Source organism: Meriones unguiculatus, chromosome 8, assembly GCF_030254825.1.
Source record: "Meriones unguiculatus strain TT.TT164.6M chromosome 8, Bangor_MerUng_6.1, whole genome shotgun sequence".
Lineage (NCBI taxonomy): Eukaryota > Metazoa > Chordata > Mammalia > Rodentia > Muridae > Meriones > Meriones unguiculatus.
Genome location: NC_083356.1, coordinates 74,409,117 through 74,432,599, shown reverse-complemented (window position 1 = coordinate 74,432,599; position 23,483 = coordinate 74,409,117). Strand labels below are relative to the sequence as shown.

The window sequence follows — 23,483 nt, the reverse complement described above, 5'->3', positions numbered from 1 at the left end:
TACATATATGTGTGGAGGTCAAAGGTTAACCCTGGACATTGTTCCTGTTTACATATCACCTACTTTTCTATTTGTTTGTTTGTTTCTAAACAGTATCCTTCCCTGATGAGAGCCTCATCAAGAAGGCTCTGCTGACTGGCCAGCAAGCCAAAGGGATCTGGTTGCCTCTGCCTTCCCAGCCTTTGATGCTGTTGTGTGCCCTTTTCTCATGGTTCCCGGGACCAGACTCAGGTCCTTGAGTTTGTACGGTAAGCTCTTTAGTAACCCCTATGCATGTTGTGTCTCTCCTGTGCACTGTGTCTCTGGGGCTTGGCACACAGTGTGGGCCTTATGGGCACATGCTGCCAGCATGTACTATGTCGAGCCCACACTCTCATCCATGTGCACAGCGGTTGCATATGGTATGTGTAGCTGGAGCCAGCTTCGACGTGAGTGCCTGCCATGGCTCAGTGCGCTTTGCAACCACACTAAGCAGAGGGCCAGGTCCCAAGCTCTGCCCTTCGGCCCAAAGCTCCCAGTGCTCAGACAGACCCTAGACTTTCTGTGCCTTTCTCCATGGCAAATGGGTTATGAATTCATTTGGAAGTAAACAAAACTGTCCTAGGCAGGGGGAGGCCATGTGGTAGCTTGGTTTACCCAGTGGTGCAAAATGCATGCTGTCCTGTAGAAATACAAGCGGCCTTGGCTTGCTTGCCTCATGGGTTTATAGCTAGAGCTCAGCTATAAAGTGGACTTTCTCCACTTTCTCCAACATCACTGTATACTCTCAGAGCCACACTGGGCCCAGGAGGCTTGAACACTGGACCTAGTAGGACATTAAATCTTACAAGGTTGTCAACTCCCTGGACAAGACAACTAATGAGGCAGGGTCCCCGTGGGATCCCTCAGGCTCCAAGCTCTGACTCCAACTCCATTTTCCACTTGAAATGATGTTTGTGCTGCTCCAAGGGCAGTCCATCACCTCATCCCCCTGAGCTGGACAAGTATGACCTTGGCTGGGCTCAGTGGTGCATGCCTGCAATCCCAGCACTCACCAAGGCGGAGGCAGGTGGATCTCTGAGTTTGAGGCCAGCCTGGTCTACAAAGCAAGTCCAGGACAGCCAGAGCTACACAGAGAAACCCTGTCTTAGGCGGGGTGGGGTGGGGATGGGGTATGACCTTGGCCCTGGGAGGTTAGGAAGGGCTGTGACAAGAGCCACCTCGGGTTCACCTAGGACAGGGTGAAGAGGTGAGGGCTAGGTGGATTGGAATGAGGAAGCTGGGTGAACTCAGAAGCCAGTGGCCAGTGGGAACACAAGCCACAGCATGGAGCTGGTATTCCATGGAGCTGTGAAATGAAGCTGAAGGTGGGGCAGTCTCGGCATGGCAACTTACCGCCTCCTTCACTAGGGCATAGCAGGTTGGACACTCTTGGCAGCCCGTGCCACCATCCACGAGGAAGAAATTGTCCTGGCAGCGGTCACACTTGTAGCCCATGAAGCCGGGCCGGCACACACATGTACTGTTCTCACGGCACTGGGAGGAGGCAGAACCCAGTGGGGAACACCGGCAGTCTGGAGGACAGCAGCCAGCTCTGGGGACCTGACGGTGATCTCCTACTCATCTCCCACCCCCCAAATTCTCATGGCCAACCCGGAAATCCCCACAACCCCCGAGCATCCCCAAATGCAGACTCCAGGGCTCCACGCCAGAGAATGACCAAAACATTAGAGTCGGCAACCGAGCCTTGAGCCTCACTTAATTGCACTGTTCCCAGGGACCCAGAGCTGCCAAAGCGCTAGCTGTTCAACTGAAGAAACCTTGGCTCACATGTGACATGATGTCTGCGGACACACAGGGTTCAGAGGTCACGTTAGAGGTGCCACCGCTCACATTCCTGCGCTGTGGGTTCTCAAGGCCCAGCATCTGCCACCGCCTTTCCTACTGTACCTGCTTCTGTGGGTCACCTCCAGCAAGAGGCCTCGGCCCCGCCCTCCCACAGGCCACTAGAACCCAGTTGCTCACCCCGGCAGCCCTTGATGGAGAAGCCAAAGAAACCCAGCTGGCATCTGTCACAGGCTTGGCCTGTGACGCCGGGTCGGCAGGGGCACTGGCCGGTCTGGGGGTGGCACTTGTTCTCCAAGGAGCCGAGTGGGTGACATTTACAGCTACAACAAGAAGCAAGCATGAGGCTGGATCCCGCCATCTCTTAACCCAGCCTCTCATAGGACACAAGTCACACAGGACACAGAAGAAAAAAATAATAAAGCCATGGGCACAGATCTACAGATCTGGCAAGTCACTGTGGGAATCCCATGCTAAGGGCTCCCAGGCTCTGCAGAAGGATGGTCAGTCACTTCCTTCAGCCTTCCCTGCTGGAGTCATCCTCTGCGGCTGACACATGCGTCTCAGGCACTGCTGTGGTCCAGTGATAGGCGTCACCGAGAGGAGAACCAGACCAAACAAGCTGCCTGCCTGCCTGGCCAGCCCTTGCCCATTCTTGGCCAGTCTCCTGGGCTGGCAGAGCCATGAGTCTGATTCCAAGAGACTGAGCCTTTGTACCCTTTGGTAAAGGGTACCGTAGTCCTGGGAATGGATCTGAGATGGCGCATTCTAGGCAAAGGCCATCCCCAGAGCTCCATGGTGCCTTCCCTCCCACCCCCCGGCAAGACACTGAGGGCACTCCCAGCCTCACCCCCTACCTCTGGCAGCCCCTCCCAGACTGGAGGTCATAGAAGCCGGGGCTGCAGCGGCTGCAGTCCCTCCCGGTGACATGAGGCAGGCAGGCACACTGGCCGGTCCCCTGGTCGCAGGACGTCTTCCCACGGACTGAACCCCTCAGGTCGCAGCTGCAGGCTGGGAGTTGCAGGAAAGGATATTGAGTGGAAGCTGAGATGCCAACGGAGCCCAGCGATGACCCTCAGTCAGGCCAGGTTCCTGAAACCCTCCCGGAAAAGGCTTGAGGGGCAAGCTCAAGCCTCAGCCCGTTTGCTGTGTCTTTGGTGGGCCGGCCCAGAAGATTGGGGCTGTAAATATTCCCCTGAGGGTGCCTCAAGCCTGCAGGCTGGAGAGAGGGCCAGAGACGTAGCCGCTGACCACAGCAGGGCCTGGCAGCCGTATCTGGGACCACACACTTTGGCTCTCCCGGGAACCACAACAGAGCATGCTCGTTGATGCCAGCGTGGGGTTTCCTGAAGGGGGCTCCACCCAGGACAGGGAACTGTGCAGGGTGCCATGTGGGGAAGGGCTCTGAGGACATTGGGTCAGGGTGAAAGCTGAGCTGCTGAGGCAGGACTTCCAGGAGCCTGATTCAGCAGATGCAGGCTGTGGCCCCCGACAGGCATAAGGCTGAGTGCAACTCAGGCGGGGGGAGGGCGTCAGATGAGGGAGAATCGTGGCCTCACCTTCCCTGCATCAGCCTCATGTGTTAACAGCGGCTATGAGGAAAGTGCTGAATTATCAATGTGGGATCAGAGCTGATGAGCTGTCAGGACTGTCCTAGTGCCTTCTAGAGGACAGAGAAGGCGAGAGACCTGCTTAGGGCTGCCCAGCCGAGCAGAGGGGACAGCTGATACGGTAGCCTCCTCAGCCATCCTGTCTGGGTCCTGCATGGGGGGTGAGGACAGTGGCTCCCATGCCTTACCCTCGTGGGTATGGGATTTGGATACCCACGAGCACATTTGTCCGCGGGCCTTGTGGCCAAGGCACTCCCGTAGAAACCCTCCTGGCAGTGCTCGCAGTGGGCCCCTGTTGTGTTGTACAGACAGCGCAAGCAGTGGCCAGAATGAGGATCACAGTTGCCCACAGCATTGAGATCCACGTTCCCGCTGCACCGGCACCGGCGGCAGGGCTGGGGAGTTCCGGAGAGCCCGAGAGGATCCCCAAAAAAGCCATCTTCACAGTTCTCACAGCGTCGTCCTGTGTACGGAAGGAGCAGGTTTGGCTCTCTGGCCAGCTGCACTCAGACTGTGTTATATAGCTATCGCTCCTCTGGGTGAGGCTGAGCGGGCGGCCATGGCTCAAGCTGGCCTGCAGTCAGTTCCTAGAGCACACTGCTGGCAGTGTGGCCCCGGGCAAGCCATTGCAACTCTCTGATTCCAGGCTCCTTTCTTCTGTGGTGAGGACAGCTCTGCTGCTCCCCCAAAGCACTGACTTCTGGGTGCTCAGCAGGAGCAGGCGCCACAGGATTCGCCTTCATCCTTCCCACCTTCGCCAGCATCAAGAGCATCTTTCTCACCATCACTTGGACACCAACTCAGATGTCCAGACAAGCTGCATGCCACTCTCCCTCAAGGCCCTGGGTATGTGGGTAAAGAGGCTGGCAGAAATCCCTGCTCTGTAAGCCACCCCAGGCTCTCCCGGGGTGGCTCCCTCTAGGAGAGGCAACCGCTCCCCTGGTGACCTCCCTCAGGAATGTCGCACCTACTCTTCCTCACTGTTTGGGATTCACTCGCTTATGAAAGCACAGGGAGGCACAGTGGGGTCAGACAACGGGAAAAGGTTAGAAATGAAGGAGAAGGTGATGCCGGCGTGGGAGCAGAGCCCAGCTGAGGGATTCACCTACACACACCAGGTCCTGTGTTCCCTGATAGAGTCCACCCAACCGTGGGGCTCTGGAGGGCAGGAGGCTGCTTCCAGAACAGGTCAGAGCAGGACAGCCCATAAAAGCACTCAGTGCAGACAGTAACCCTACATGCAGCCAGATGCAAAATGACACAGAAGGACAACACATGCTTCTACATAGTGGAGATCCCAAAGAGTCAGCGTCTGAAACGCAGTCAAATAGTGTTGAGAGCGGGGAGCATTAAACAAGAGTTCAGCGGCCACAGGGCTCACTGGAACGGAAGATGCCAGGGCCCCTGAGGCCGATGAATCACATGCTTAAAACGATGGTCAAGGAGGACAGCTTTATGATATAGGTTTCTTATAATACAAAATTAATGATGTAATAGGCCAATAGCCATTTAATTGTCCACTTTAAGTGGGTGACTTTGTGGGGTGTGCAGTCATCTCAAATGCTGTTAAATGCACCTCTGAGGAGAGCGGGAGTCCGGCAGCAGGGAGAGGCTGCAGCAGAATCTGGGAATGGGGAGGCTGTTTTCCTTGTGCTACCTGAGAGACTGAGAGCTGACAAGACCTGTGTGTGTGTACACATGCACATGTATGTGCATGCATGTGTGGGCACGAAGTCAGAGGTCGGCCTTGGACTGCCATCTAGCCAGCAAGCTCCCAGGAAGTTCTGTCTCTGCCCTATCCTGAGAGCTGACAGTACAGAAGCGCCACCGCGCCCAGCTTTTTCTCGGGCTCTGAGTCTCAGCCTCAGGTCAGCCGGCTTATTCGGCATCACTTCACGAGCCAAGCCTTCCTTTGAAACAGTAAAACTTCTGTGTTGGGGTTTTCTACCTTTGCAGTGAGGATCCCAAGGTCCTCTGGCTTCATCCCAAGCCACGAGTCCAGCTCTAAACGCCCACATATGAGCCTTTCAAGGTTATATACGGCCAAGGCCCGGGTCTGCAGCGACTCTCAGCATACTGGGGCCTTGACAAGGACACTTTGTCACCAGAAGTCTGGCTTGGACCAGGCTCTTTCCCACCCATACCCCAAACCTGGATACCTCCACTAGAGCCGGGGAAGGATCAGGGCATCAGGCTTGGTCTTTCTAGGGATAGAGCACACCCGCTCACCTCTCTGACCAGCAGGACAGTGAGTGCACACCACCTCGCCACTGTCTGGGATGGTTGTGCAGGCTGATTGGCCGGGGCATGGACAGGGTTGGCAGTCATCGGCGTGGCCTGAGAAGGCGTTTCCATAGAAACCTGGCATGCAGCGCTCACAGGAAGGGCCCTCAGTGTGGTGGCCACACAGGCAGATCCCTAAGGAGCAAGACAGTGCCTGTTCACCACCGCACCCCAGACCCCCCACTCCATCCCCTCCAGGAGCAGCGGTTCTCAACCTTCCTGATGCTGCGACCCTTTAACATCCGGGTAGACTGGTGAAAACCTGAGGTAGAAGCAGCAGGGGATGGGGAGAAATTGTCCAGGTGAGCCTCACTGTCTGGGATCACGCGTGTGAGCTGGAAAAACCATCTCCTCGGTGGGTAGGAGGCGCAGCTCTGCCACCTACTGGCTGTGTGGGCACCCTGCACCTCAAATCCCTGTCTTGGAGGGTGGTATGGGAATACAGGCTACATGGATGGAGTAGAAAGTTGTGGCAAAGTCAAGGGCTTGGTGGGGGTGAAAAATCAGTTCCATCTCATGAGACCATTCTGTTTCCTCACTAAGGGCCTCAGGGATCATTATGTGGGAAAGGATTACATGGCCTTATCTAGGCTCAATTGGTGACGCCTGCCAGGCACAGGACAGGTGAATGATGCTCTGTGTATCAGAGACCCCGTCTGTTCTGGGGAGGCAGCAGGGTGAAAGGCGTGTGATACTGAGGTGGAGAAGACTGTGTCTGTCCCCTAGCGCCTCCTGGTCATGTGACAACCCTCAGTGAGGTTCATACTCCTGTATAGGTATGGGAAATAGCTCTATTGGACTGCACCCCTGCCCCAAGCTGTTGGGAGTGTGGCCCTGCTACCCACTGGTCATGAGGCCACCCCACACCTCAGGCCCCTATCCTGGAGAATGGGACAGTAATGGAGAATATGCCACTCGGGTGTCTGCAGGGGTCAAGGATGGAGGCCAACACCACGGAGGAAGGGGACCGCACTATTTCATTCCTTCCTAAATCTGCCTCTCTCAGGAAGAGATCCCACAGCTTACCTGAGCTATCCCTGAGCTTTAGTGCAAAGCAAAGCTCTTTAAAAAAAAAAAAAAAAAACAAAAAACCTCCGGACAATACCAGACCTTCATGTGACCTTGTCTCCACAGCCTGGGCTGTGTGCACACTATCACTGCCTGTACTGTATAAATGGAGGTTCAGGGAGGGAAGTGGCTTTCCCAAGGCCACAGCCATGAAGCAGCGAGGCTAGCTGGCTTGTGGCTGTGGGTTGACACCCATGAGCTACTGGCTATACGACTTTCTGAATGTCTTCCTTCTGTCACTGTCTGTGCTGATAATCTCTCTGCCTTTTCTCACAGCATCTGCTAGGTAGCAAGGCCCTGATGAGTCCCTCTCAAGGCCAGTGGGGTGGCAGTGGGCTGGTGCCCACAGAGAGGCTGGCTGAAGGCCTCGGCAGATACACATAGTCCCTGATACCTAGGTACCAGTCAGGCCTTTTGTTACAATAAAAGAAGCCCAGGGGACAGGACAAGGACAGGCCAGTACCTGTGTCCCCCCAAGGGCCGTCTGTGAGGGCCAGTTCTCATCTCACTGGGCCCGCATGGCCCAGACAGCCTTGCCATGGGCTCTGGGGACTCACCTGTGCTGGGATCACAGGTGCCGTGATGGTTGCAGGTGCAGGGGACGCAGCTGGTGTAGGGACCCCCAAGAGGTGTCTCTCTTTTGTATCCCGGAGCACAGAATTCGCAGAACTGGCCTGTGTATCCCTGGGGACACAGGCAGGCCTCCACCCAAGGGGCCGGCGGGGCGAGCCCTCTCTGGGGCCGGGCCGACGTGAGCCAGACCTCGTACAAGAACACTGGGCCTGAGGAATGAGAAGAGAAGGGGAGACCTACATACATGGCCACCCAACACCTCCTGAGCAGCCTGTGAGCCAACTAGTGTTCTTGCTTGTTTTTTGAGACAGGGTCTTGCCGTATGACCTGTGTGGTCTTCAAACTTGCAATCCTCTGGCCTTATCGTCCTAAATGCTGGGATTACAGGCATTAATCTATGCCAGGCTTCAAGTATAATTTTAAAAACAATAGTCAAAAACTCAAGGGCAATTATGGGGCACGGTGGTACACGCTTGTAACCCCAGCACTCAGGGAGGCAGAGGCAGGCAGATCTCTGTGAGTTTGAGACCAGCCTGGTCTCTAAAGTGAGCCTAAGACAGCCAAGGCTACACAGAGAAAACGTGTCTCAAAAGAAAAAAAAAAAAGGATAAAGGAAACACTTGATTTTTATTTTTACTTTTTAAAAGTCTTACTAATTATTTATGCAGTGTTCTGCCTGCACGCCAGAAGAGGGCACCAGATCTCACTATGGATGCTTGTGAGCCACCATGTGGTTGCTGGGAATTGAACTCAGGACCTTTAGGAAGAACAGCCAGTGTTCTTAACCTCTGAGCCATCTCTCCAGCCCCAAACACTTGGTTTTTAAATCAAGAAATAGATAAGGAGCTGTGTGGAGCTCAGAATGTACACTTAGCATGTGCAAAGCCTTGATTTTAATCCCAGAGGCAGGAGCAGACAGAGAGGCTGCAAGATGTCCATGCTTGGAGCCAGCAAGATGGCTCAGCAGGTAAGGAGCCCAAGCTGCCAAGCAGGATGACGTGAGTTCAAATTTCTCTCTCCCATGAGTTGTCGTGTGCCCTCCACACACATGGTACATGCAGCAATGCGTGCCCAGAAATATATGTACGCACAACTAAATAAATATCATACATCTTTTAAGATTTGCTGGGCGTGATAGCACATGAGTTTAACACTTTTTAAGTCAGCCTGGTGTACATCAGCTTCCAGACCAGGCAAGGTTAGATAGTGGGGCACCTGCAATTCCAGCCCTTGGGAATCAGAGGTAGGAAGATCAGGAGTTCAAGACCAGCAAGAATTCCCAGAAGCCACATGGCAGCTCACAACTGTCTGTAACTCCTGTTTCAGAGGATCTGACACTCTCACATAGACATACGTGCAGTCAAACACCAACGCACATAAAATAAAAATAAAGAAATCTTCAGGGGGCTCGAGAGATGGCTCAGAGGTTAAGAGCACTGTATGTTCTTCCAAAGGTCCTGATTTCAATTCCCAGCAACCACATAGTGGCTCACAGCCATCTATAATGTGATCTGGTGCCCTCTTCTGTCAGGCAGGCAGGCGTAGATGCAGGTATAATGCTGTATAAATAATAAATCTTTAAAAAAAAAAAAAAAGAAATCTTCAAAGCAATTGGGTGAATTTAGAACCTGTGATGTGGTAGAGATGCAGTGCCACTATTGTCCAGCAGAGGGAGCAGTGCCAAAAGACAGCTGCAGTGGAGGGATGGGGCAATGCTGGATTCTGTTAAGGATCAGGTACCCGCTCCCTAGAGTTGTCCTCCAGGACGTCCTGTTCCTGCAGCACAGCCCCCCGCCTCTATCCTCAGACACAGCTCTGCTGCCTTGTGCAAGTGTCCTGATTTCTCAGTCTCGGAGGCCATGTTGTGAGGACTCCACAGACAGTGCAGCACCAGGACCCACGTTCTGAGAGGGTGTATTCTCATACTGACCAGCATGACCCGGGCCTTGGCCGCTGGTCCGGATGCGCAGAGCAGTCAGACTGGCAAGCAGGCGCTGGAAGTGGAAGGTGGGCAGCGGGGGCTCTGTGTCCTCAGAGGTCTCCTGCAGGCTGTGATGGACAGGAAGTCAGTGGGACAGGTGGTGCCAAGAGCCTGGGTTCCTGGGGAGCCTCGCCGGTGAGCCCAGCCCTCAGAGACCACTCTGCCTACCCATCCAACTCCCATCTCTCAGGACAAGGGAGGCCACTTACAGGAACCAGAGCTGAACTTGTCCTGGCTGCCTGGTGTCCTGAGGGCTGGGTGGCCTGGAGGGCCTCAGAGCCGCGGTCAAACCTGCCCCCTCCAGCCTCAGCTGCACAGGAGGTGGGGAGGCCCCAGGGGGCACTTGGAGGGTCAGTACGACTGGCTGTCCATAGCTGAGCCTCTGGTCTCCCAGGAACTTCTCTGAAGGGAAGAGGGGCAGGCTTTGGAATCTCCGTATGCTTAACTTGATTCGACTGTTAAACACCCAAACAAGGTGCACACGCAGCGGGAAGAAAATCCCAGGCCGGAGCTGGGGAGATGGAAGGTGCTTAAAGGGCTTGATGCAAGAGTGAGGGACCCGCAGCCTGGATTCCCGGAGCCCGTGTAAACGCTGCACCAGCATGGCGGCCCGCTGTAATCCCAGCCTTAGGAAATGGGGCTGGGAGAACTCTAGACAGAGCAAGCCGGCCGGTGTGGCCGCATCAGCAAGCTCTGGGTTTGACTGAGGCACCTGCCTCAGCGAACAAGGTGGAAGAGGGATGGAGGATGGTTCCTGACATCGACTTCTGGCCTCCACATGGGCTTGCATCCATACATGCACTGTGCCCACTCACATGCGAACATGAATCACACACACACACACACACACACACACACACACACACTTGTGGTATTTTGATGACTTTGCTTATGCTGTGGGCTGACTGAAGAATTGCAGCATTCAAAGGTGTCCCCAGGCATAACCCCTGGGGTCTCTACAGAGGCAGTTTGACAAAAAGGATTAGGACTGCAGGTGGGAGTGAGAGCGTTGGTCCCTGGCTGTGGACTAGCGGAGGTCTATTGGATTATCCAGTAGTACCCAAGGGAGTCTCCAGGGAGAAAGAGGGGGATGTCAGCTGTGGTTGTAAGAAAGACATTTTCGCCCTGAAGGTGGGGGAGGGTGAGAGTCGTGGAAGGGAGACACGGTCCCTGCTCCTGAGCCTCAGGAAGGAACACAGCCCCGTGACGCCCATTCCATGCTTGAGGTTTCTGAAAGATCGAGAGAACGAATGTGTGTGTTCTCAGCCACTGAAGTCAAGGCCACTCGCGGCACCTGTTTCCCTGGCACCCCTAAACTTGTGTTGAAACAGAGCCCCTCTAGTACGGGATTAAGAGGTGTAGTGTTAGGCTGGGGGTCTCTGGGAGGCGGCTGGGATGAGGTGGAATGGCTAGGATGGGGTCCCCGTGGTTGAATCCGGGGGGGCTATGCCTTGTGCACCCCAGGGCTGCATCGACACCGTCCTGGCTCCTACCAGGTGTGCACCTTGACCTTGAACAGGCACGTGAGCTGAAATGAACCTGTCTTTAGAACTCACAGGTGACGAGTGGGATTGTCACCTACCTGGTGCCAAGAGTTCCTCCTCTCCTTCCGGGCCCAGAAGGATCCCACTCCGGTTCCACTGCAGAGGACGCTCTGACACCTCCGTGCTTCTGACCCGCCAGCCATCAGCTCCTAAACATCAAACACAGAGTATTCACCCCAACAGCGAGGGGCCCAAACGCTGGCCTCCAGCGACAAGTCCAGCAGGGCTCTGAGGTAGGAGGCCAGGCTGGGTTCCATGAGACCCTGTTTCCTGAGGTGTGATCACGGCTCCATGTTCCAGAAAAGCTCTGTGCATGATTGGCAAGAACTCTACCCATTGAGCCCTCCCTTTATTCTCTTTGGATTCAGAAGACAGGCCCAGGCTAGATTCTGGTCAGCCACTGCCAGGCGCTGTCCTGCTTTCTGTGTGATGTCCAGCAGAGGGCGCACGGCCTCTGTATCTGGACGTCTGGAATCCATGCCCAAGGACCAGTCCTCAGACTCTCAACTCCGAGGGGTGGAGGAACGTTCCAAGGAGTATGGCTGGGCACACTGGCTCTGAGGGGTTGCAGTTAGGCCCTTTCTGTTCTGAAGACACAGTCACGGCAGCCACAGCCAATCTCAGACAGACCCGGGATCTGGTCCGTAAATGGGAATGAGGACACCTGCCTACAAGGATGCTGAGCTAGCCTGGAATGTGGAGCTCGGCAGTGCCTGGCAAACAGCAGGTGCTTAGTATGTGAAGGCCAGGAGTCTGAGCTGGGACTCAGATATGCTAAGGAGGCTAGCTGTCCTGGGGATTAATGGAGGTTGTCCTACAGGACCCAGGGGGCCTGCAGCAACCAGCTCTCCAGTGCCACCCTGAGGACGAAGTTCTGAAGGCTGGAAGGGTGGCCCCTGAGTCAGGAGCCCAGGGGGAGCAGGCAGGTGCCCTCGGACTCCCCTTCACGCTCTACCCGCCAAGGCTGCGTGCCGTAGGGCATTTTTCTAAAGAAGGCATGGTGGAAGGGCTGTCGCTGTCCCCACTACAGCTTCCAAAGAGAGACTCCCAGCCAGGGCAAAGAGCCACCCCTTGGAGGGCACCCCCTGAGCACTGCTCACCATGGCGGAAGTCTGAGAGGATGTGGTGTGCCTGGAACCCGGCAGCAGGGGTGCACACCTTGGAGTGGCCGTAACAGAAGCAGCTGCTGCAGCCGGCCGGGTTGTGGGGCTGCAGGTTAAAGGTCCCAGGGCGGCATCTGTAAGAGTCAGGATGGATCACGTGTCCGAGCTGGGACCGGACAGGACCAGGATTCAGCTAGATGATTCGGAATCCTGGGGACACTTAAGAAAACATCCTTATTTTTATTTTTCAGAATCACAAGTTGCCCAGACAGGACAGACAATCCCATGCCTGCCTGTTTGGTGTCTCTGCTGCTTGATACACGGCCTTGAAGCCAAGGGATCCGCACTGCCTAAGCTTAACAAGAGCCAGGCTGCGTCAGGGTTTCTTTTCTCATTAGCTGGTCTCCCTGCTCCAGGACCTGACATTGCATTTAGCTGTGTCCTGTGTCCTCTGATTTGTAAACATCTCCTCTCTTGTGATCTTGACACTTTCATTTCTGTGGTGTCTGTTTGTTTGTTTGAGACAGGGTCTCGCAATGTACCTCCTGGATAAGATTGGCCTCGAACTCACAGAGATCTTCCTGCCTCTCCTGAGTGCTGACACTAAAGGTGTGTACATCACCGCAACAGGCTTTGGGTTTTGTTGTTTGTTTTGATTTTTGGAGACGTGGTTTCTCTGTGTAGCCTTGGCTGGCCTTGACTCTGTAGACCAGGCTGGTTTTGAACTCACAGTGATCTGCCTGCCTCTGCCTCCCGTAACACTGGGATTAAAGGTGAGCACCACCATGCCCGGCTTGTTTTGCTTTTTTAGAGAAAGTTTTAATTAAAAATTTTTTTATATGTATGAGTGTTTTGCTTGCATGCATGTTTGTATACCATGTGTATGTCTGGTGCCAGAGAGTCCAGAGAGAGTGTTGAATTCCCTGGAACTGGAGTTTCAGATGGTTGTGGGTGCTGGAAATTGAACCCAGGTCCTCTGGAAAAGAAGCAGAGGACTTCTTTCAACTGCTGAGCTATCCTTCCAGGCCCCTTGCTTTTTGTTTTTGTGACAAGGTCTTATTTTATATTCTGCCGTGGCCTTGGACTCTTGATAACCTTCCTGTCTCAGCCTCCCAGGTGACATTAGCTGAATCACCATCTCCTGGCTCCCGTGTTGCCCACGGTAAAAGTTGCTGCACTATAGTCATTAGGAGTGGCACTGAGAGACCAAAAGATTAAAAATTAGCAGCTATTATTAAGGCCTGAACTAGGTGGGTGGAGAAGTCCAGGAATGCCCTGATGGGAAGGACCACCTTACAGCATTCTTTCCCCACCACTAGAGTTACAGTTGTTAGGAAACTGGCCCATCCCCCTAGGGAGGGACACCAGGTCATTAATGGTCTGGGGACCTTCCTATAGTCAATCAATTCAAAATGTAGCATTTTGACCAATAGATGCTTGCCAGGCAGGAATTGCCCCTGCCTCGGGCATGCTGGGAGGGACCAAAATCTATATATCACCCAACTAACCTGAGCACAGGGCGCTCGGCTCCCACCGCTTCAGCGGTGGGGGTATGGGCCCAAGCTGCAGCTTGTAATTTACAATAAAAAGAACCTCATGTATTTACAGTGGAGTCTATTTATTTCTGGTCTTTTGGGGTTCATGAACTGGGCAGAACAGCACACTAGCCAGGCATGTGGTGCCCACCAGTAACCCCAGTAATCCAGAGGTGAAGGCAGGAGGACCAGGGGTTCAAGGTCATTTTCAGCCCACCTGAGGGCCAGGAGTGGTAGCACAGCAATGAATCCCAGCTCTCAGGAGGCAGAGGCAGGCAGATCTTAAAGTGTCGGGGCGACCTAGGCTACACAAAGAGAAAATGTCTCAAAAACAAAACATAAAGCCCCACAAAACAACAAAAACCCCTAAGCCTTCCAAGAAGGGAGAGTATCAAAGAACCTGCTTGCAGCATGCTTGAAAGGCACCACTGTAATTAGTAACTGTTTCCAGGGCTGGGTCTTGAGGCTCTGCAAATGCCTGTTTCCCACGAACACCAGCATTCATTCCAGCTGTTGGAATGCCTATCAGGGAAATCATTGCTACGCTGCGACTTCTAACCTGATTTCCCGCCACACCCTTCTTTATCATGTAGAGTTCTGAAGGGAGATTTGCCCACTGTCCTTATCTATTTGTCCGGTCATCTACTTGCGTTATGGATAACTGCCCTGTTCTTAGGGTTATAATGCAATCTCGTCTTTATTAATTTTGTTATTCAAATTGTTCCAGCTTTGGGATTTCCAGCAGATTAGCTCCCGTATCCCTTTCACACAGGGCAGGGATGATTCTTGGCTCAGTCGGTAGGGGCTTCTTGGAGCAAGGCATTGAGAAGGCTCTGAGGTTAAGATTGTTGTGTTCCATTAATGATGTCTGCCATGCGCAAAAGAGCTGAAATATGGAATCAGGTATTCCTGATTCCTGAATTAGACAAGCTCTTCCTATCTTTCTAGAGCTTTCTTTTCAGGATTCTGATCTTGAAGCAATACTGCATTTCCTCAGCTAAGAAACCATTCGTGGTGTTGGGTCAGGGTATAAGCAGTGCCCACAGGGCCTTTGGGGAGCACCCTGGGCAGCAGGATCCTGGAGTTTCAGAAAGAATGTGGGGTGACAGTCTTGCCCAAGTCTTGGAGGACCATGCCCTGCCTCTCCTGCTGGAGGTTGGTCTAATGCTAATTACTGGCACCCAAGATCTGGATACACCCATCCTTGTTTGTGTAAACCTGCCTAAAACATTATACCTGATTGGTTCATTAAGGGACTATACTTGGGCAGGGCAGAATCAGGTAGGCGTGGCTAGCTTCCAGGGCTTTTGAGGGTGGAAGATTCATGAGAATCATGGGACAGACAGACAGGAAGAGAGGAAGAAGGAGCACACAAGATGAGTTAGCCCGTAGAAGAAACCTCATGGGGCTGGGAGGAAAACTCCAATAGTGGCGTGAAAAGAGCCCAGGTGAAGAATATAAGCAAGTACCGTGGGATTATGGCTGAAAGGGAGAAAGGTTGAGGAGGATTGAGGTGGATGGCACTGGATGGGGGCTGGGAGATGGATGGTGAGGTGATTTAGACAGTGTTGGTAGGAGTATCTGCCTGGCCCAAGGTAAATAAGGCAAGTATAAAATCTAACAGGTGTCAGTGTCTTATTCTTTGTGATAGCGGGTTAGATAATATCGCTATCATAATCTTATGGCTAATAAGAACAATAACTAGCCCAACAGCCATTTTTAAAATCACAACAACACTCTATCCTTACCACACAGCTCTGGTGCCTCACCACAGATACCCAAGATCATTTCTGGTAGCTCTGTGTAGGTCAGCACACCCACCTGTCACACAGGCTGCCTTCCACGTTCTCTTTGCAGGGACAGTGCCCACTGCGGGGGTCACAGGGGCCCAAGCTGCCAGCGACATTGCAGGTACAGGGTCTGCCAAAGAAACAGAAAACACATGTCCACCGAGCAACTCCATAGTGGGGATACCACCCTTTCCTCAGGAGAAACCTTCACGCCCTTCCCTGCTCCTGAAAAGAGCAGGATAGGATTGGCCAGGAGACCGTGCCTGGCTCCACTGGTCCCACTGGAGCAGGAAGTGCCCATGCGGTGACGACCCGGCCCACTGCCCATCCCTCCCATGGTGCATCCTTCCACCCACCACTCTTGCTATCACTTGCCATCTCCCAACATCCACCTATGTACCCACCCTGCCATTGGTGCATCTGTCCATCCATCACCCTGCTCTTGCTTAGCAGCCATCCACCTGTCCCTCCATCAGTGCGTCTGCCCATCCATCCACCTGTTTCTTCATCCTTCTGTCCCTTAGCTTCCCATCCACCCATTCTCTCATGCATCTACCCATCCACTTAACCATCCGTTCATCCATCTGTTCCCCTCTAGCCATCCACCCATCCACTTATCTTTCCATCAGCCCATCCATTTAAACTCACTCCTCCATCTGTCACCCACACCTCATCTGGTAAGATGTGGTTCCTGTCCTCACGGATCCCCGAATCCAGGGAGGACAGACTGACGGACAGACAGAAAGGCAGCCCTTGTCCTGCTGTGAAGGGGATAGATGGACAGTGGTGAGGCAGCAGAGTTGTATCTGGCCCAGCCTTGGAGACTGAGAGGGAACGGAAGAACAGGACACTTCTCAGGGGGACAGTGCCTCAGCTGAGGACCACAGAATGGGTAACCGTGTGTGACCGTGTGTGATACAGGTGAGGAGGCAGTGATGGAAGAAGGGACGTGCTCTGGGGGAGAGGAATGATGTGTGCGAAGGTCCCAAGACCAGGTAGGACATCCAGAGGCAGATCTGGGGGGAGGGTTGTTTTTTGTTGGGCTGGGATGGAATCCAGGGCCTTCTGCATGCTTGGCAGGCACTTACTCCACCACCGAGCCCTGCCATGGCCTTAGTGGGTTTTCTGTGCCACTGTCTACTCAGCAAGCTCTCCTGCCTTCCAAATGTGTGGGTGGGGACACTGTTGTCAGCAAAGCCAAGTCCACTTGTTTTATTTTTTTCTTTCCTGTGTATGTACATATGATTATAGGAGTGTGTGTGTGTGTGTGTGTGTGTGTGTGTGTGTTTGTGTAGGTCATAGGTTAAAGTTAGGTTTCTTGTATTCCACTTTATTTATTTAGGTATTTTGAGACAGAATTTCTCTGTGTAGCCCTGGCTGTTCTAGAACTTGTTCTGAAGACCAGGCTGGCCTAGAGCTCAGAGATCAGCCTGCCTCTGCCTCCTGAATGTGCACGTCATCACTGCCCGACTTCCTGTGTTCATCTTATCTTTTTAATTACTTATTTTAATTTTTTTAATACTTATCAGTGTTTTGCTTGTATATTTATCTGTGTGAGGGTGTCAAATCTCTTGGAACAGGAGTTACAGACAGTTGCGAGCTGCCATGTGGGTGCTGGGAATTGAACCCGGGTCCTCTGGAAGAGCAGCCAGTCCTCTTAACCACTGAGCCATCTCTCCAGCCCCAGACAGGGTTTCGAACTGAACATGGAGGCCACCAATTCGGCAAGACTGGTTGGCCAGCAAGCTCCTGCGGCCAGCTTGTCTTTGCCGGCTTTCCCAGCCCTCAGCGCCGGAGTTCCAGACGCTCACCATTACACGCAGCATTTGTGGTATTCCTGCGGTCCCCTGGGATCCGAGCTCACATCCTCACACTTGCAGAACAAACACTTTGCCAACTGAGCTATCTCCTCAGCTGTGACAAGCCACTTAAAAGCGCTTCTAGGAGACAGTAGGGAATTTGTCTAGCATGCATGAAGCAATGACTTCAATCCCCAGCACCGCACAAAACTGGCCTGGGCGGTGCACATTTTAGCTCCGGCAAGAGGGCGTTCTTGGCTATGCGGTGATTTCGAGGCTGGCCTAGGCTCTCTCTTAAGACTATACCCCACAGAGTGCTTCTGAATTTGTCTGCAGCCCCGGTTTCTGTGGATTCCACCATGGACCGCCGGTATATTCGTCTGGCCCCTCTTCTAGGATCCAGCCTGTGGCAGATTGCTGGTCTGTCTCCTCATAAGCAGGTAGCATGCACTCCAAACACGAATATAATGCCTGGCTCCCTGCCTGGCTTCCACCTGGCCCTCTGCCATAAGGACCAGCCCCCTTCCCTTCCTCCTCCTCAGTCTTCTGTCACCACAAATGTGGGCTCCGGAATCTGCCTGTCTCCTTCTTCCCCCACCAGGGCCAGCCCTTCTCCTGCCAAAGCCTCTTCCAGCCTGACACAGACACCTGCCTGGGCCTCCCTGCTCACAGCATCCCTCGCCTCCCTCAAGGCTCTCTCTGCACCAGGCCCTTCTTCCAGACATGAGTCTCACCTGGCCCTTACCTCAGCCTTGGCTGTAGGACATGGGAAGTATCCAGAGGCAGATCTGGGGCGAGGGGTTGGAGTGTACCCCCAGTTTGGAATGTCTCTGTGTCTCACTCATCAGGCCTCAGGCTCTGTCCCTCTCCCGTCAAATGGGCCTCTCAGGTCTCTCCCCACCCCCACCCCCACGGGCTGGTTAGTTCTTCCTGTGTCTCCAGCTCTGTTTCCCTTAACACTGGGGCCCAGTAGCTCCAGGGTGAGGAAATGTTAGGCGAGGATGCAAAGGAGGGGACAGAATCCTAACCCTATGATCAATGATCAAGGGCTAGGGTTAGGGTTAGGGTTAGGGTTAGGATTCTGTTCCTTCTGCGCCTTATTTGTCCCAAACACACAGCCCAGTTAACACAGACCCCCCTGTCCCCGCACGCTCACCTGCAGCCCCCCTCGCTGAGTGAGTGGAACCCAGGCAGGCAGAGGTCACACTTCCAACCCGTCACCGTGGGCTTGCAGGTACAGGTGCCTGAGTGGTCACACTGCAGACTCACGGAGCCTGGGGAGGAGGGACAGGGCGGTGGAGCTGGAAGGAGCAGAGGGTGGGAGCCGAGGAAGGGCAGAGCTGGGGCCACTCACCTGCTGGGTGGCAGTCACAGGGTTGGCACGGCATCCTCGTGCTCCATCTGTAATAGCTCCCCTCGCAGCGCTCACAGTGCGGCCCGGCGGTGTGGTCACGGCAGTGGCGACAGTGCCCGCCGTGGCCCGTGCTCCGGAAGAGCTCCCTGTCAAACGTGCACTCCTCAGAGTGGCCACTGCAGTTGCAGGCTGTGAGAAGCAGAGGGTTGTATGTGTGAGTGGCTGGGGGGCTGTGTTCTCCAGAGCAGGCAGCTCAGAGATGGCTGTGCTTGGTCAGTCTGTCCACCTGACAGGATCCAGAGTCACCGAGGACACAAACCTCTCAGCGGTTTCTCTGCAGGGCTGAGGTAGCAAGACCCAGCTTAAACGTGGATTCAACCCCACTATTCCCTGGGCTGGGGTTCACAAAAGGAGCTTGAAAGCAAGCTTGTCACTTCATTCATCTGTCTGCTTCTTGGCTGCAGGTACACTTGGCCAGCTGCCTCATGCTGCGGCAGCCATCACGGCCCCACCATGAGGGGACTTATTGACCCAAGAGCCAGAACAAACCTTTCCTTTCTTATACTACTTTTGTCGGGCATTTTGTCATATCAACGAGAGAAATGACTAAAACCAAGGGCCAGACATCATTCAGCCTCAGCTTGTCGGAGTGCACAGAGCCCAGCCATGCTGATATTCTCAAACAAGATGCTCTTTAAGAACTGGGTGGTTGTGGCTGGGGAGATAGCTCAGGAGCTAAGAGCACCCAACTGCTCTTCCAGAGGTCCTAGGTTCAATTCCCAGCACCCACACGGCAGCCCACAACTGTCTGTGACTCAAGGTCAGTGAAACACCAATGCACATGAAATGAAAATAAACAAAGCAAAGAAATAGGTGGGTTCCATTAATAAATACTCCAAAACAATGTTTTCCTGGAGGAAGTCAGAGGGTGGCTGCAGGGAGGTGGGGGGGGGGGGGTCCTGTTAGAAGACAGGAAGATGATGGAGCAGGAAGCATATCCTAGTCGGGAGGAGACAGTCTGGAACAGGGAAGCGCTTCTCTTTGGTGTGTGTATACCTAGAGGCTGGCTGCAGGAAACATGCTGTGTGATGGGCAGGGCGGAGATACTGTCAGATAAGTGGTGTGTGATGGCAATGGGGAACAGAGGGGCCTGGAGGCTGGGAGCCTGGAGCTGCAGGGAGGAGGCATGGGGGTATGATTAGGGGAGGGATGTAACTGAGTTTGCACTCTTCAGACACTTAACAGGTGGAGGAGGATGCAGGCACCCAGAGGAGAGGGCTGCAGAGATGTGAAAGGGGAAGAATTTGGGGCTCAGGGGCTGTCTGGGCTGGGAGTCAGGGGTAAAAGGTCACCACCTTCCAGGCTGGTGACTGGAAGGACGGAAATTTGACCATGCGGGTAAGGGCACAGCACGGAGGCCAGTCTGGCCCTCGCCACCCCTGCCGTGTACAGACAGGCACAGATTTGGCCCAAGCAGGGAACCAGCATGCCTTCCCTGGGGGAGGCAGGCCAGCAAGCCAAGAGGAACTCAATAGGACTGTGTTGGCCCCTGGGGCAGCTCCTGCAGACAGGAGAAAGCTGTCTGTCCACGGAAAAGCTGTCTCCTTCCCACCCCAGCTCTGGCAGACCGTGCCCCGAGCCCAGGAGAAGCTGGGAGGCTGCGTGGACTCCTGAGGCTGGTGAAGCCCGAGGGGAGCAGAGGACTGTGGAGCCAGAGGGACCGGACCGGGGAAGGTGGGATGACGGAGTGGCTGGAGCACACACTGGGAAGGCCGCCCTCTCCCTGTCCCTGTAGAAGGTTCTAGGGCCCCTTCCCGCCCTCACCAGTGTGTCTGAGGTTAGGCAGGCAGGGCCACACCACACACAGCTGGGACATCAAAGGACTGCTGGCAACTGTGAGGGACGGTGGGGGACCGTGGGAAAGGCTGGGGTGGGCGGGTCAGAACCCTGTGGGTGGGGGTGGGGGAGGGGGTGGGGGACTGGATTTCATTAGCTACCAGGGTTAGGACAGTTAAAACAAAGGGTTAAGGACCTTCCTACCCCTCCACCATAGGCGCCTCTCTGGGTGGACTTGTGAGGGAGGACCGAGGTTCAAGCGCTCCCCGAAGCATCCCTTGGTCTCTTCTTCCCAGCCGAGGACCCCACACGGCATGCCAGGCCCACCCAGGAGCGGCCACCACCAAGAGGTTTTTGGGATTGGTCCCCAGCCAGCATCATTCGCCTCAGGGCCTGCTGCCCGAGAGACACTCACGCAGACACTCGTTGGCATCCTCTGCGGTGCCCCGGGCCCAGGGACGGTCCTGGAAGAAGGGTAGACAACGCTCGCAGTCCACACCCGTGGTGTTGTGCTGGCAGTGGCAGGCCAGCTGACCAGCCTCGTTGGGGCTGCACTCACTGGCGTGACCGTTGCATTTGCACCTGAAGAAAGCACCAGGAGGGAGGGGTCTGGAGCCAGTGGCCACGGACACTGAGGAAATCGAGGGCACTCCTTGGTTGCAGGGCAAATATGTGCATTCCAAACCCCGACTACATATGTTGGGGGGGTGATAAGGAGAGCCCTGGGGTCCCCAAATGCTATATGGAATGACCCTTGCTGTCCCAGTTTGCTTTCTATTGCTGCGATAAACATCATGACCTAAAGCAACTTGGGGAGGAAGGGGTTTATTTCATATTTACTCCTCCCTCTCACAGTCCGTTATGAAGGGAGGTCAGGGCAGGAACTCAGGGCAGGAACTGAAGCAGGGGCCATGAAGGAATGCCACCTACAGGCTTGCCCTCCACGGGCTCCAGCCTGTTCTCTTATACAATCCAGGACCGCCTGCCCAGAGGTGTCACGGCCCACAGTTGCCTGCATACTCACAGAGCAATCATTAATCAAGAAAATGTCTCGGAGATTTGCCTACAGGCCGGCCTGATGGAGATTTTTTTTTTCAGTTGAGGTTTCCTCTTTGCAAATGACCCTAGCATGTGTCTTCTTGACAGAATGCTAAACAACCAGCACACCTATTTTTGTCAGCCTCCTGTGACCTGCTTTGAGCAGACTGGGAAACTGAGGCCTGGAAGGCTGTCCGTGGCTACCAGCTAGTATCTGCCACAGAAGGACTCTGCCAGGGCAGGGCCCCAACTCAGGGGGACTTGGGACTCAGGGAGACATGAACTCAGACTCTTGGGTGGGGGAGGGAAGTGGTCACAGGGTCAATCCTTAGCGGGCCGAGGTCACCTCAGATAATTCTGCAATTGTGTCAAAAAGGGCAAGAAAGAAGTGCCCTATGCAGGGCGAAGCTCCCAGGAAGTCCGCAGAGTCTGAGCCTTGGTGGAAAGCCTTGAGCTCATATTCCCATGACACTAACAGGGATGTGTGAACTCAGCAAAAGCAACGAGTGTTCTGGGAGGTAAGCAATGTAGCTGGACAGGGACCAACCCTGTATGGCCACCATGGCCTCATCCCTGCTTTGCTTTAGGATGATCCCAGACACAGAAAATAGCTCCAGACCTCAATAGAGTCTTTGGAGGTGTGAGGGACTTTATTCCCAGCGTCACAGATGATGAAGCAGGCTTAGGGCACAGCGGTGTCAGACATTAAAGGGCAGAGCTCATCCTGGCTCCCCAAAGTCCCACCCTCTGTCCTCAGGGGGCAGAGATGGGTGGATGGCCATTGCCAAGGCCCCCAGTGCCAACTCTAATTTGGGGACCCAGGGACAGGGTAGTCTGTGCTCATGGGCTCAGGGGAGGCATGACACCCACTGTGGCTGTAGGGACAAGTCCAACAGCAGACAGTATTGGAAGATTATGATCTTCCTCCATCCTGCTCCATCCTGCGAGGACTCTGCAAGCTCCCTGCTCCCCACGGGAAGACGCTGGCCCTTCCTGAGACCGGCCTTCATGGCCAGCTGCGGGACCCGTGGTGGTTTGGGTCCCACAGCTGGGACCCAGATGTGCTCTGGCCTGCATCCCCTCAGTTCAGGCACGGCAAATGGAGGTCATGACCAATTTTGGAGTCTTGCTGGGAGGTTTGACCCGACTTACAGTGTGTGTGTGTGTGGGGGGGGCTTGTCTGGAGTTCCTCACTCATGTCCTCTGAGGTCTCTTCACACCTAGTCTAACATGCAGCAGACATCTCAGAGTGCCGGCTGTTGGGAACAAGCTCCCTCCACCTCCATCTTCAACACTGCCCAAGCACCGCTGAATGGTGGGAGCCCAGCACCTGGGGGCCATCCTCACCGCTGCCCACACCCACAGCCTGTGGCTCACTTCTCATCTCCTTACCTGTCAGCCAAGGCTCCCTGCCCTGACAGCATCAGCACGGTCCCAGCTTCCTGTCTCCTTCAAGGTTCTGCCCCTCCCTCTCCTCACCCTTCACCACACTGCCGTACCAAGGTGTGATGACTCGTATTGTCCACCTGACTGTATCTAGAATCTCCCGGGAGACAGACCTCTGGGTGTGCCCATGAGGGAGTTTCTAGATGAGGGTTACCTGAGCCTGTATTGACTGGGGTTCCCCGGTGGATCAAGGGGAGAAAGCAAGCTGGGTGCCGGCATTCATCCATCGCTCTCTGCTTCATGTGCTGCCCTCGTGCCATCCCGTCATGACAAACTGGACCCTCAAACTGAACTTTGGTGATCTTACCTCACAGGAGCGGCGGGGGGGGGGAATCAGCTAACAACTGGAGTTTGTGTGTTTTAACAATCGGAGGCTTTCAGAGCCCCCACTCCCACCCCCTAGTGATGGAGGGATGGGATTAACCCTGCCCATGGCCCTGTCTCTGCCTTTACTTCAACCTCACAGCCATCTCCCCCATCAAGCCTAGCTTTTCCACCCATGCAGGCTGCTGCCTGGCCTGCCCTGAGCCTCCCTGTCATTTGTTCTGCAGAGCTGACTCTGAGGCTACTCATCAGTTCTGAGGTACACCAATGTGCCTGCTGAGAGCCACTAGATTCATGTCTGTTACCCCACAGGCCTGGGGCAGGAGCTCACTGTCTCTTCTCTTTCCTGGTGGGGAAGCGTTGGCGGTGGCCTGT

The 23,483-nt window shown here is 54.4% G+C and overlaps 1 protein-coding gene across 2 annotated transcripts in view; it reads right to left on the bottom strand.

Moving 5' to 3' along the window:
- Lamc3 (laminin subunit gamma 3) overlaps positions 1–23,483 on the bottom strand; it is a 56,350-nt gene that overhangs the window by 19,907 nt on the left and 12,960 nt on the right. For both annotated transcript variants that reach the window (XM_021654630.2, XM_021654706.2), the window contains exons 4-17: positions 20,716–20,882; positions 18,465–18,653; positions 18,267–18,384; positions 15,343–15,441; positions 11,984–12,120; positions 10,922–11,032; positions 9,549–9,741; positions 9,289–9,407; positions 7,343–7,567; positions 5,664–5,852; positions 3,652–3,897; positions 2,682–2,835; positions 2,005–2,147; positions 1,375–1,553 (exon numbers count right to left, since the gene is read on the bottom strand). In XM_021654630.2, coding sequence (XP_021510305.2) covers positions 1,375–1,553; positions 2,005–2,147; positions 2,682–2,835; positions 3,652–3,897; positions 5,664–5,852; positions 7,343–7,567; positions 9,289–9,407; positions 9,549–9,741; positions 10,922–11,032; positions 11,984–12,120; positions 15,343–15,441; positions 18,267–18,384; positions 18,465–18,653; positions 20,716–20,882 — 2,269 coding nt within the window. The remainder of the gene's footprint in view (positions 1–1,374; positions 1,554–2,004; positions 2,148–2,681; positions 2,836–3,651; positions 3,898–5,663; positions 5,853–7,342; positions 7,568–9,288; positions 9,408–9,548; positions 9,742–10,921; positions 11,033–11,983; positions 12,121–15,342; positions 15,442–18,266; positions 18,385–18,464; positions 18,654–20,715; positions 20,883–23,483) is intronic.